The sequence below is a fragment of the Pteropus medius genome, unplaced genomic scaffold (assembly GCF_902729225.1).
Source record: "Pteropus medius unplaced genomic scaffold, Ma_sr-lr_union100, whole genome shotgun sequence".
NCBI classification, from domain to species: domain Eukaryota; kingdom Metazoa; phylum Chordata; class Mammalia; order Chiroptera; family Pteropodidae; genus Pteropus; species Pteropus medius.
In genome coordinates this window covers 1,602,553-1,617,692 of record NW_024340701.1, presented here as the reverse complement: position 1 = coordinate 1,617,692, position 15,140 = coordinate 1,602,553, and the positions used below count along the sequence as shown (strand labels likewise).

General features: G+C 36.8%; 1 protein-coding gene across 1 annotated transcript in view; it reads left to right on the top strand.

The window, feature by feature from the left end:
- Nucleotides 1–15,140, top strand: part of ZSWIM5 (zinc finger SWIM-type containing 5) — a 149,405-nt gene that overhangs the window by 103,922 nt on the left and 30,343 nt on the right. The window contains exons 5-6 of the mRNA XM_039884300.1: nucleotides 9,320–9,499; nucleotides 14,470–14,646. Of these exons, the coding sequence (XP_039740234.1) occupies nucleotides 9,320–9,499; nucleotides 14,470–14,646 (357 nt within the window). The remainder of the gene's footprint in view (nucleotides 1–9,319; nucleotides 9,500–14,469; nucleotides 14,647–15,140) is intronic.

The following is a 15,140-nucleotide window of genomic DNA, read 5'->3' as shown; positions in this document are numbered from 1 at the left end:
TTTCTCATGAAGTTTATATAGGCCTTTAGGATTCTTAAATCCTAAAAGTGGATAGAGTAACCCTTTTATGATCTGAACATTTGTGCATTTTTCTTACTATGACATTGTTCCAAAGTTTTAACCTCCTGCACTTTACATATTAAAGATTTCCTGCCACCTGGTGTTCATAAAGTACACTGTAATTGGTAGGACCTTACTATCCCTGTTGGACTAAATGCTAACATCCTAGATTATAAAAATTTTCTACCAGAAGGTAAAAACATCTAATAGACTAAATATCCAAAGAGTTCGATTAGACTAAGATGACTTTTGAGAGCATTTTTGCCTTAGCTTATATCCTTTCTCCTATTTGGATATACACCTTCCTTCCATCTCTCCGCCCAAAGAACTATATTTATCTCTTGTTAATCTTTTAAAATAAAGTAATACATATACACAGGTTAAAACATCAGATAATTCTACAAACCTTATATAAAAAAACAATATTCCCTGGCCTCATTTTCTTCACATTGCCAACTCTCACTTCTCAGAAAGAGCAATTTCTACCTTTTAGTTCCTTTTTCTAACATGCCTCCACATGTCAAAATAACTTCTTTTTTTAATTTTTAAATTCTATATATTTTTTCTCTTCCTACAATGAAAGATGAGGATTTACCTCTCTAAGGGTCATGTCCTTAGCACTCTTTCCCAAACAGGCATTCTTAATTCTTCAATATGGATAGGCTGAGAATGTTCCACACCGCTGAGTTCTGCTTCCTTTTTGATTAACAATTCTGTTTTTAAATCATTTCTCTCTTCTCACATTTTACTTTAAGCAGTCAAGAGGAATCAGGATGCTCCTTCAACGCTTTGCTTAAATATTTCCTCGGCTAATTTCATCACTTGCAATTTCTATCTTTCACAGGACAATAGGAGGTGAACACAGTTTAGCCAAGTTCTTTGCCACTTTATAACAAGGATCTCTTTTCTTCCAGTTTTCAATAACATATTTCTTATTTCCATCTGTGACCTCATCAGAACGGTCTTTACTGTCCATATTTCTACCAATATTCTGTTCCTTTCATTCTGATTACCTTAGGTATATATTCTCTAAGAAGACTGAGGCTTTTTCTGTGGCTCTCCTCTTTTCTTTCTGGGACCTCACCAGAATCATCTTTAAAGGTCCGTTTACAGAAGCATAGGTTTTTTTTCTAGCATTCACCTCAAAACTCTTCCAGCTTCTACTCTTTACCCAGTTCCAAAGCTGCTTCTGCATTTTTAGGTATTTGTTGTAGTAGCACCCCACTTCTTGGTACCAATTTCTATGTTAGCCTGTTGGCAAAGTAGCCTTGGGCTGCTATAAAAGAATACCATTGACTAGATGACTTATAAATAACAGAAATTTATCTTCTCACTGTTCTGGAGGCTAAGAAGTCCAAGATCAAGTGACCAGCAGATTTGGTGTCAAGTGAGGGCCAGCTAACTGGTTTGTAGACAGCTGTCTTTTCACTATATCCTCACATGGCAGAAGGCGTGAGAGATCTCATGACAGAGCTCATTCTCATTGAGTCTACAGCACCCAGTACATATGTGCATACCATTAACTCCTCCTCATTCTCTCAAATTAGTGATATTATGATTTGGGATTAAATCAGTGTTAAATGTTTACATTATTATGACTGTATAATATTATTTGTAGCACAGTCATGGAGTATACTAATATTACATTTACTTTTTTTACAGCCTTTTTTTCCCTTCGGGAATTAACCATTATTTTTTTGTTTGTTATTTGGCTTTTACAGAGATTGCAGTTTTTTCTGTTGTTACTATTATCTCCAAATTGTCCACCACAGCTATAAAATCTTCATTTAATATGTTTGGTTACATCAAATAGTCTATCAATATCATTATTGTCTTAGAGACATCCTTCTGGAGCCCTTTATTTTCCTATCCCTGACCTAGATTGTTTGCTCTCTGAACCCACTGCACAATAACCATTGCAGATATTGCTCTTCATTGTCATTCCAAGACTTTCTCTTTCCTTTCTTCTGTGTTGGGCCCCCTGTTTTCTGAATCTAATATCCTCTTCTCTCTGGGTTTACTGTCTTGCTTTGGTAGAATACATCTTCCAGTAGCTTCTAAGGTAGGGTGCGTGGGAGATAAATTTTCCACTATTCAAGATAAATTTTGCATTGCTGAATGTCTATATTTCACCATCACTTTATACTGATACTTTGATTGGGTCTAGAATTTTGGGTTGGAAACCTTGTTCTTTTTGTTGGAATTTTGAACTTGTTTCTCCACTGTCCTCTGGCTTCAACTTGCTGTTGTGAAATACCAGAGCATTCTGGTTCAGGAGATTGTCCTGTTTTTTCTTTGTGGAACCATGTATTTTCTCTTTGTCTCCATTAATCTGAAATTTCACAGTGATTATCAGTTGCTGTTGGTCTTTTACATTTTAAAAAAATCTAATCTGCTTAATACTCAGTAAGCCTGAAGTGGGAAACCATGTCTTTTAGTTTGAAATGTTTTCTTGAAAAAAAATTTATTTACTCACCCTTATTTTCTGTCTGGAACTACTCCTGTTATTTGGATCTTAGCCTCTTAGGTTACTATGCAGCAGGCTTGGGAGACAGTCTCCTTCAGGGATAAGAAAATAAAGAATTCCAGAAGGAATGTCTCTAAGACGATAATAAAATTGATAGATTATTTGACATGACAATGTATTAAATGGAGATTGATCCTCTTTTTTTTTCTCTCCTTATTTCCATATCTTATTCTTTATTTTTGTATTTAACTTCTGGGAGATTTTCTCAATTTTATCTTTCAACCAGCTTATAAATTTTAATCTATTTTTGTCATATTTTCAATTTCCAAGAGCCCTTTTGTTATTGTTACACCTGTGCTTGTTTCATGGATGCAGTATCTTCTCATTTTGAGACTATTGGTTACAGACGGTTTTTTCTTTAACTTTTCACTGTTCTCTACCTTGTTTATATTTCCTCCAAGTTTTTTCCTCTTGTTGTTTGCTTTGTTCTCTGTCCTTTATGTAAGATGCTTTCCTCATATATCTAATGTTCCATAGCTGTATATTCTTATTTAAGACTAATACTCTTAAAAGCGAAAGGAGGCTGTGTGTGTGAGTGTGTGTCCTTGTCAACTAGTCAGCTTATCTGAGGATGGTCTGGTTGGACTTTTTCATTGGAGAACCTCAAATATCAATGCAATGTTTTTTCCTTTGGGCTGATTAGTTCCCCAGAGATGAATCCTACAGTCTCTTGTCTCTGGGCTATAAGCCTGTCACATCTTCTCAGGACATAGTGGAGAAAGAGGGTTGGGTGAGAGGGTATCAATCTGTTCAATATGTATATCTTCTCTTAATCTCTTAGTTTTCAATATGGCAACCTTACCCTCAGCTGTATATAGTATTCTAGCCTAGAGCTTCTCTGAATCAACCTTTCCAGTGAGTAAAGCTCGGGTCTTCTTCCAGCAGAGGGAATGAGCAGGCACTCAGCTACCTTGAATAGAAGAGGAAATCTGGGAGCCCGAGACCTTTGACAAACTTCTAACCAATTCCGTGTATTTTCAGCCCTACTTTCAAGCGGGGTTCTGTGGCATGAATCAGTCTGCTTCTGGGCTTTCCTAACAGCTGGAGATTTCAACTTTGTCTCTTCTGCTAAGTCAGCTATCACTCATCACCACACTTTGCAGAATCTAAAATCTTTTGGCTGTTCTCTTTCATCTCTTCCATTCTCCGTGTCTATGTGAGTTTATGCCTGTTTTTATCCCTTTGTTTTGGTTTTAGTGAGGTTTTGGGAGAGAGTTTTAATAAACGTACATGTTTAGTTAGCCATCTTTAACCAGAAGTAACTCATGTTTGTTCTTCAAGACCAAATTCAAATGTCATTTCCTTTCTATAACTTTTCCTGAACCCATGTGCAGAATTAACTGCTCCATCATATATATTTCCATAGAACTTCATATGTGTCTATCATAGCATTTACCAAGCTTTATTATAATTGTTTGGATGACTCCTAACTATAATCCCCTTGAGAGCCATCATTGTATAATACTATTGTATTACATGGTACAGTTTTTTTTTCATGGTATTTTAAAAATTGAATTGAGCCAATAGAAATGACTATTCATCATCTTCAGTTGGTATTTGATATTGAGGCTAAAATGGCCTTTTAAAACATTCCTATTTGACTTTGAGGGGCCTTGAAATAGTGTCTGAACATACTTCCATCCATAGATGTAGCTCCTTCCCAAAGGATGTTTAACTTAAGCCACTCTGCAGCCAGGCTTATTGTTGACTTGAGATTGAGAATATATCTGGCTTAGCTACATAGCCAACCTTGAAAAGAAGCAGCAGGATTGCTTGTAGAGAAGAGTGATGTGGTCAAAGAAATAGTACCTCTTGGTTTTGTGGAATATGTGTTACTCTGCTACAGCGACAGAGAAGATTCAAGAATGTGATAGTTTTAAAGCATTACAGTTAATCAACAGTATCAAAATCTAAATAAAACATTTTCCCATAGTAAAATTCTACTGTGTGCCAAATAGTATGCAAAACTCTTTATAAACGTTATTGTATTTATTTGTTTGTTTGTTTGTTTAAATTGAAGAAATGATTTAAAATATTTCCCCGCATTTACCTAGCCCCTACCGCCTCCCTTTTCCTCTCTGGTAACCACTAGTCAGTTGTCCATGTCCATGAGTCTCTCTGTTTGTTTGTCCTGCTCATTTGTTGCTTTTAGGATTGTATCCCACATATAAGTGCTATCATGTGATTTTCAACTTTTTCTGTCTGGCTTATTTCACTTAGTATGATTATTTCAAGGTCCATCCATGTTGCAAATGGCAGTATTTCATCTCTTCTTATGGCTGAGTAATATTCCATTATATATATGTACCACAGCTTCTTTATCTAATCATCTATCATAGGACACTTAGATTGCTTCCACGTCCTGGCCTCCGTGAATAATGCTGCCATGAACATCAGTGTGCAAATATCTTTTTGGATATGTTTTCAAGTCTTTGGGGTAAATACCCAGTAGAGGGATTGCTGGATCATATGGTAGATCCATTATTAGTTTTTTGAGGAACCTCCATACTGTTTTCCATAGTGGCTATACCAATTTGTAGTCCCACCAGCAGTATATGAGGGTTCCTATTTCTCCACATCCTCTCCAACATTTGTTATTACTTGTCCTGTTGGTAACAGCTATTCTAACAGGTGTGAGATGGTATCTCAAAGTGGTTTTGATTTGCATTTCCCTAATAGCTAGCGATGTTGAGCATATTTTCAAATATTTGTTGGCCATTTGTAAGTCTTCTATAGAGAAGTGTCTGTTCAGGTCCTCTGCCCATTTTTTGATTGGATCATTTGTGTTTTTGTTGTTATTGAGTCATATGAGTTCTTTCTATATTTTGGATATTAGGCCCTTATTGGAGGCATTGCTTGCAAATATATTTTCCCATTCGGGTGGTTGTCTCTTTACCTTGTTGACGATTTCTTTTGCTATGCAGAAGTTTTTAGTTTAATGTAGTCCTATTCGTTTATTTTAGCTTTTACTTCCCTTGCCTTTGAGGTCAAATTCATAAAATCCTCTTTGAGTCCAAGGGCCTTGAGTTTAGTTCCTATGTTTTCTTCTATGAATTTTATTGTTTCAGGTCTTATATTCAGGTCCCTAATCCGTTTTGAGTTAATTTTGGTGTGTGGTGATAGACAACAGTCTAGTTTCATTCTTTACCAGGAAGCTTTCCAGTTTTCCCAGCACCACTTATTGAAGAGGCTTTCCTTTTCCTACTGTATGTTTTGTGTCGAAAATTATTTGCCCATGTAAGTATGGGTTTACTTCTGGATTCTCGATTCTGTTCCACTGGTCCGTGTGTCTGTTTTGCTGCCAACACCATTCTGTCTTGATTACTATCGCTTTGTAATATAATTTGAAGTTGAGCAGAATGATGCCTCCCCTCATTCTTTTTCCTCAGGATGGCTTTGACAATTCAGGGTCTTTTGTGCTTCATATAAATCTGATGATTTTTGTTTTCTATTTCTTTAAAAAATGCTGATGGGATTTTGATGGGGGGATTGCATTAAATCTGTATAATGCTTTAGGTAATAAGGCCATTTTAACTATGTTGATTCTTCCAATCCAAGAACGCAGAATATCTTTCTATTGCTTTGTATCTTCTTTGATTTCTTTTAATAAGGTCTTATAGTTTTTATTAGATTTATTCCTAGGTATTTTATTCTTTTTGTTGAAATTGCTAAAGGATTTGTTTTTTTCCATCTCTTTTTCTGACACTTCGTTATTAGAGTATAAGAACACTATGGATTTTTGAATGTTGATTTTGTATCCAGAGACTTTACTGTAGTTGTTTATTGTTTCTAGTAGTGTTCTTGTGGAGTCTTTAGGGTTTTCTATATAGAGAATCATGTCATCTGCAAATAGTGACAGTTTGACTTCTTCGTTTCCTATTTGGATGCCTTTTATATCTTTCTCTTGTCTGATTGCACTCGCTAGGACCTCCAATGTTATATTGAGTAAGAGTGGCGATAGTGGACAGCCTTGCCTTGTTCCTGATCTTAGAGGGAAGGTTTTTAGTTTTTCACCATTAAGTATAATGTTGGCTGAGGGCTTGTCATACATGGCTTTTACTATATTAAGGTATTTTCCTTCTATACCAATTTTGTTGTGTTTTGATCATAAATGGGTGCTGTATCTTGTCGAAGGCTTTTCCTGCATCTATTGATATGATCATATGATTCTTATTTTTTAATTTGTTTATGCAGTGTATCACATTAAGCAACTTGCATACGTTGAACCATCCCTGTGCCCCTGGGATGAAGCCCACTTGATTGTGGTGTATAATCTTTTTAATACGTTGCTGTATTCGGTTTGCTAGTATCTTATTTAGGATTTTTGCATCTGTGTTCATAAGAGATATTGGTCTGTAGTTTTCTTTTTTTGTGTTATTGTTACCAAGTTTTGGTATCAGGGTAATATTGGCCTCATAAAATGAGTTGGAAAGTATTGCGTCCTCTTCGATTTTTTGGAAGAGTTTGAAGAGAATAGGTATTAAATCTTCTTTGAATGTGTGGTAGAATTCACTGATGAAGCCATCTGGTCCTGGACTTTTACTTTTTGGTAGGTTTTTGATGATTGTTCCAATTTCCATACTGCTGATCGGTCTATTTAGATTTTCCAGTTCTTCTTGATTCAGTCTAGGAAGGTTGTATTTTTCTAAGTACTGGTCCCTTTCTTCTAGGTTATTAAATTTGGTGTTACATACTTTTTCATAGTATTCTTCTATGATCCTTTCTATTTCTGCAATGTCTGTCATAATTTCCTCTCTTTCATACCTGATTTTGTTTATTTGTGTCCTTTCTCTTTGTTCTTTAGTGAGTCTAGCCAGCGGTTTGTCAATTTTATTAACCTTCTCAAAGAACCAGCTTTTGTTTCATTTATTTTTTCTATTGTTTTTTGTTGTTGTTGTTATTGTTTCCAATTTCATTTATTTCTGCTCTAATTTTGATGATTTCTTTCCTTCTGCTGACTTTAGGCTTCATTTGTTCTTTCTTCCTTTTCTAGTTTTTTAAGATGAAGCATTAGGTTGTTTATTTGGGCTCATTCTTGTTTTGGGAGATAGGCCTGTAATGATATGAGCTTTCCTCTTATGACCGCTTTTGCCATGCCCCCAAAATTTCAATATGTTGTGCTATCATTATCATTCATTTCTATGTATCTCTTGATCTCTTTTTATTTCTTCTCTGACCCAGTAATTCTTCAGTTGTATGTTCTTTAATCTCCATGTATTTGTGGTTCTTTCTGCTTTCTTTTTACAGTTGATCTCTAGTTTCAAAGCATTATGATCAGAGAATATGGTTGGTATGAATTCAACTCTTATATTTGTTGAGGCTATCTCTGTGTCCCAGTATGTGGTCAATCTTTGAGGATGTTCCATGTGCACTAGAAAAGAATGTGTAAGCAGCTGTTTTGAGATGAAAGGCTCTGTAAATGTCAATTATGTCCAGTTGGTCTAATGTATCATTTAAGGATGTTATTTCCTTATTGATTTTCTGTTTGGATGATCTGTCCATATCTGACAGTGGGATATTTCACCTACTATGATAGTGTTTTTGTCTGTTTCTCCTTTTAGTTCTGTTAGTAATTGCTGATTGGGAGCATAGATATCAATAAGCGTTATGTCTTCTTGGTTCATGATTCCCTTTATCATTATGTAGTGTACCTCAATATCTTTTTTTACATTTTTCATTTCAAAGTCTATTGTGTTCAATATTAGTACTGTTACTCCCGCTTTTCTCTGAATGCTATTTACTTGAAATATCATTTTCCACCCTTTCACTTTGAGTCTGTATTTGTCTTTGGAGCTGAGATGTGTCTCCTGGAGGCAGCATATGGTTGGGTTTTGTTTTTTGATCCAATCTGCAACTCTGTGCCTTTTTATTGTGAGTTCAGTTCATTTACATTTAGGGTGATTATTAAAATATGAGATCTTCTTATAGCCATTTTATCTTTTGCTTTCTGGTAGCTTGGTGTTGCCATTGCTTCCTTGTCCTTGTGTTTCTGTTTTCTTTATTTTGATTGGCTCAGACATGCTGGTGTGTAGTTTGGATGATTTTTGTTGAGTTTTAGATGTTCATCTTATTGTTGTTTCAAGGGGAAAGACCTGGGGATGTCTTTCACTCCGCCATGTTTAATCCAATCTCCACATTATCTCATTTAATTCTCACACTGTCCCTACAACATAGTTGTTTTTATGATCTCAATTTTATAGTTGAGGGATTTCAAAATTCAGAAAGTCCAAGGTTAGCTAACCAAAAATTAAAACCCTTTCTGAGCACCTCCATTCTGACCCCTGTCCTTGTGTTAAATGTTCTTCTTCTATGCTGCTTTTACACCTTAAACATATCTTTACTTTGACACTTACCATATTCAAATGGCATTCTGTTTATCTATCTCCCCTTACTAGATAGCTCTTCAAGGGTAGGAACAGTGTCTTATTCTCCAGTACAGGGCCTTGAACATGGAAAGCTCTCAGTAAAATTCAAGCCCAAATCTATCTTGGTCATCATCATAGGCACATCCAGATATCAAGATAGTCACTGCTTTAAGGAAGCTTTGGAAAGGAAAAATAAGCTAGTTCTGAAATCTTTAGCAAATCTGGTTTTTTAAATTGAGAAATGCTGATATTTGGGGAATTTTTTCTACCAACTAAAAAATGGAAGAAAAGTATAAGCTAAAAACATTAAGGCTTACACATATATCAAAGAACAGATATGAAGAATTTGGGTTGTTTTATTTTCCAGGGGCACTATGGGTGTGCATCATTTTAAATCCACACTGCAAACTGGAGGAAAAAACCTCTTGGCTGCAGCAACTGCAGAAATGGAGTGACCTGGATGTCTGTCCCCTGGAGGATGGGAACTATGGGCATGAGCTACCCAACATCACCAACGCACTTCCCCAGAATGCCAATCACAACCCAGGTGAGCAGATATCCTTTAAGGGTCTTTGTGTCTGTAACACCAAAAAGGTTGAGAGTAAAGCCCTAGAAAAAAGGTAGCTGGACAACCTTTTGACTATCAGGATTGTCATCTTAAGTGAGAAAAGCCAGTCTTTCTGTTTGTCTTGAAATGCCAAACTTTAAATAAGGGTAAGCTTTTACCTTGACATTGGAGATGCCGTCCTTTTCCACATATAGAGTGTCCTTATAGTGCCCTGCATCTAAAGCCCTCTGCATGCATCTTCTTCAAGTTCTTCATCACTAATGGATCTTGGCCTCAGTTGGGGTTGGTTTTAGCTCGGAAGACTTACCTCAAGGAAAGGATGGAAGGCCTGCAGAAAAAAACTTTTAAAAAATATCCTGACATTTGTCTTTCTTATTTTTATGTTTTCCTCAAATGGTTATACAGCAGATAGTTAAGAGGAGTCATGCTCCCAAGTTACAGTTAGGATTCTTGCCTCATTTTAAGACAAATCCAGTACAGTGATATTGTATCCTCTGCATTTTGAGCCCACTGGCCTACTGATACCACTGGGCATCGGCATTCACATCAGTTTTAGTTTATCTAACTCAGGGTATTTGATATTGGCAACCGATTGCTCTTTAGCCCACTGGGAACCTTTATTGGTAGATTTTATCAGACATTGATTTTACATGTAGTCCTCTTTATGTTAGGTGATAAATGTACTGATATTTTTAATCTCAAAAAGGAAGTCATTTAAATTATTGTTCTTGCTTGGTCTTAATCTACTGTACCCTTATTGTGTCTTTAAGGCAACTAAGGTAATGAGAGGTGAAAGGCTGCAGCTTTGCCACTTCTTTAAGCGACTCTTTACTGGCACTCATCTAACCTGTACAATACTGGAAGCCATCTTTTTAGTATTGGCTTTGGGTTGTCATAGAGAGAGTCAGTGTTTATAAAACACATGCCTCCACTCTTGTAGTTTCTTCCTTGTCATAATATATTGGTTATTCATTGTTATTAGTTCTCATTTGAGTATATTGCTTCCTCTGCAGTTTTCTCAAGTTACAGCTGATTTATCTCTCACATCTCTTTACTACTGGAGTTTACGGAGCAATAGGCATTCTGCTTATTCTTCATTGCCATTTCTACATCATTGTCCTTTACTCCTAAACTACCCCCCAGCTTTAAAGTTTACACCATCAAAGTATACTATCTACTACCCTCCTGGTTTGGTCATTTGGAGACCTTCTGGGTCAATTCCTCTCATTCCTTGAAGATTTTTGGCTTTTGTCTTATAGCACTGCTCTCTGTCACTACTTCTATCATAATTCTTGGTGATTTCAGTAGCCACATACATGATCCTTCCAGTATTCTAGTCTATCAGTTCTTTGACCTCTTCTCTTTTAATAGTCTCATCTTCCAACCTAACTTAGTCATACAATCCCAAGATCCTACCCTAAACTTTGTCACCAATAACTTTCTTCATAATCTCAATTTAAGGCAGCTCTAATTACCACCACCAGTCTTTACTAGCTTATTTTCTTTAGCATCCCAAGTCCAGTAATTCTTTGATCTACTAGGAATTTTGATTCTACTGTTTTTCCATTCTCTCGATGGCCTCATTTTCCTCCTTATCCAGGTTACATTCTTTGGTGCATCATTATAATCACTCCCACATACACATGCTCAATCCCCTTTTTCCCTTTGTTACACTTATGTAGCAAATCTGTAATGTTAGTTCAGTCTTAACTCTCTAATTACTTGGTGCTTATACCAGCACAGATGAACATGGTGGATAGAAACACAACCATGATCACTGGTCTTATTTTAGGTTTATGACCAGTAATCGCAAGTGGATCCATAGTACTGTATAGACATCCAATGCATTTCCCTAGTCTATGTCTTGTTTCACTCTTCTAAATTACTATTTCCCATCGTCTTTTCCCTAAAACTTACTATATTCCTTTCCTTCTTCACTTTCAGCTGATAGCCTTGCTTCCTGTTCACTGAGAATATAGAAGCAATCAGAAGAGAATTTCCAAAATTAAATCACCACATCTGCCTCTGTCTATGCCCATCTACTGTGCTTCTTCCACTGTTTTTGTTTGTTCTAAGTTTAAGCCTTCCACTTATTCTCAACATCCTGTTCCTTCTCTTTTTTCCAGGACATCACTCCAGGAATTCTCTCCTTTTTCCAGCATCACAAATTTTTGTGGATTATTCCTATGAGTATACAAGCACATTGTTTTATCTCTCATCCCCAAACAAAACAAAACAATAAACACTTGTGGCCCCACATGCCTCACTTGCTACCACTCTGTTTTTCTGAGGTGGCAGAAAGAAATGGTAGATTTAAGAAAAATAATTTTAAAATAGTATATATTTACCATCTCTATTCTTCTGCTCTTATTCTTCTTTGAACTCACTCCAGCCAGCTTTCATTCCCCTACTACCGAAACAGCTCTTGTACTGGTCACTAATGCTAATAACCATTTCTAAATCTATTGGTCGAGTCTCGGTCACAATCTTACTTGACCCATAAGCAGTTTTGTCACAATTGATCACAATGTCCCTGAAACACCTTTTTCATCTTATTTCCAAGACACTACTCTCTTGGTTCTCCTCGTGCTTCATTGGTCCCTCCTTCTCAGTCTTTTTTACTGTCTCCTCCCCACTTTCTAACCTAAAATGCTAGTGTGCCCAAGGCTCGGTCATCAAACCACTTCTCTTTATATACTTTTTCCATTGGTGGTTGCATTGTTTTAATTATAATCTATATACTATCAACCTCCAAGTTTATATTTCCTACCTAGAGTTTTCCTCTCAACTCCAGACTTGTACATTCAACCACTTTTCAATATCTCCACTTAGATATTAATAAGCATCTCAGTAGGATTTTTTACCCCTCGTGACCCACTCAATCTGCACTTCCTGCAATCTTCCCTATCTCCATATATGGCAAGTGTGTCTTAAAAACCTTGAAGTCATTCTTAATTTTTCCCTTTCTCTCTCAGCCCAGATCTAATCCATGAGAAAATCCTATTACCTTTACTTTCAGAATATATCCAGAATCCATCTATGTTCATCACCTCCACTGCTTATTACTCTGGCTAAGTTACTATCATCTTTCACAAACTATTCCAATGGCCTCCTAATTGTTCTTTCTCTTTTTGCCCTTCCACTTATAGTCTATTTTCAATACTGCTGCCACTTATCCTTTTAAAATGCAAGTCCCATCATATACCTTCAGCAGCTCAAAGCCTTCCAGTGGCTTCTCATCTTACTAAGAAAACCAAAGTCATCTTTCACTCATGGCCTACAAAGCCCTCATGATCTGGTTCCCTAGTATCTCTCTGACCTCATCTTCTATGACTTCTCTGCTTGCTCATTTCATTTCAAGTACACTGGCCTCTTTGCTGCCCTCAAACACTCCAGATAAGTTCCCACCTCAGGATCTTATCATTTGCCATTTCTTTTGACTGGAATACTCTTCCTTAGTTATGTCTAAGGCTTGCCCTTCAGTTCCTTCAGGTCTCTGTTCAAATGTTACCTTATTAGAGACTATTCTATATAAAACATTTACCCCCACTCAATAGCAGCTTGCCTTTCTCCCTAACTCTGCTCTAGTCTTTTCTATAGCACTTATAACCATCCGATATATCTGATATATATTTATTGAACTATCTCTCCCCATTTGAATGTAAAGGTCCCTGAAGGCAGGGACTTCATATGTCTTCAGCACCTGGCACAGATCCTGCCATGTAGTAGGCACTCATTATTTGCTAACTTAATGAATTACAAAACATTTGGAAGCCTAATCCCCACTGTGAGCTGAGCAAACTCATGGTGGATTTTTTCTTAGTTCAGCAGAAGAGGGGCTTAGACTGCAACCAGTAAAAGGGTTATTGTGCTTCTGCTGAGAGGCAACATGAAGGAGAAGCAATTTCAGTAAATAATGTCAATGCTATTCTAATTTAATCCTCTGAGCCCGTACTCTGTAAAATATATCAAATGCTGAAAGCTGACCAGATTCCAAGGACTTTTGCTTGGTGGATGGATATGTTCATTTCTTTCATGTTCAATCTGAATCTTCTGACTTTCCCTCCCAATTTTTTTACATAGGCTTAATAGATACACACCTTATTTGGGCATCTCTGGAAACATCTATATAGTACTTCAGTTCTTGATCCCAAAATAGTTTTAACTGACCTTAATTTGGCAGAGAGTAAGTTAAATAAATTTTTATATTTTAAAAACAATTTTCCTTAAATGTCAGTTCCATGAGTCCTCCTATATTTATAGTTTATGACAGTGTATCTTATATTTGATCTTCTTCCACACCACTCTTAAGAATTGAGCCTACTTCATCTACTGTTTTCTCTGAAGCTCTTTTCCTGAAGAGATGGCATGGTAAGACTCTAATGAGAAAACAAGTTAATTAGTCTTTTGTCAACATCAGTTTTTCTTATTGGAGAACAAAGATGCAGACATCACTGTGCTAAAGACACCAGAATACACAGGGCTTCAACTCTTTTTCAGCTTTTAATATGAATTTCATGGAAGTCCTCAGTCTGATAAGGGCCATGCTATAAATGAGACAGGTTATGGATTGACCAGGGAAATTACCTAGCTACTTCTCTTTCCCTCTGACTTCTATAGAATCAGTTTGTATCCTCATAACTAAGCAAGTAAACACCACTGTTTCTCCTCTTTCATGTGGCTCTGCATCCTAGGAGAAATTGGTCTTCTGTAAGAAGTAAAAAGGCAGCCATAGATCTCTATAGAAAGATTCTTCCCATAGAAGGCACAGACACACTAAAAGTTATCCAATAAAATAGGTAACACAACAAACACCCAGACAGATGGCAGAGTGGCTGCTCTCACTAACCACATACTCTTCTGCTGCCTACCCTCCTACCCTGAAGAAGACAGGAGCTAGAACTTTAGATTACCCATCATTGAACTGCTGCATTTCTTTGTTTCCCCAGACTCCTTATCCAGACCAAGACGAACAGTGTTTACGAGAGCCATCGAGGGCCGTGAATTGCATTGGCAAGACAGCCACCTACAGCGGATAATTAGCAGTGATATATATATAGCTCCTGCCTGTCAGCAGGAAAGTGAGAAGCTACTCTTTAATTCCCAAGGCCAGCCACTGTGGCTTGGTAAGTGTACCTCTCCTCCAAGACTTTCAGGGCCCAGTCTCACCTCCTAGCCTGAATAAGGCATGTGCATATAGGCACCGGCAACACGACTATAATTTGGATAGTCTTCATACAGATCTTTTAGGGTCTTGACTCAGGCCTCAGAGTGTTTATGTGAGGCCTGAGCCTTTTGCATACGTACTCAGCTGAGGTGTAGTAACCTCAAATAGAAGAATTTATATTCTGTTTCCTAAATTTTGGGAGGGGAAAGGAATTAATAAATCTCAAAGAGTACTAATAAAACTATTAGACATCAGTTCACAGGTTCTCTTAGTCAGCAGTTACTGAGCAACATTATTATCTATGCTGAAATTACATTTGGCTAAAAAGGCACTACATATGAAACTTAAATTACTCTGTGCTAATTGCTAGGGCACAATCTCTATTTGTCACCAAGCTGTCTTCCTTCCTTCCTTCCTTCCTTCCTTCCCTCCCTCCCTCCTTCTTCCTTCCTC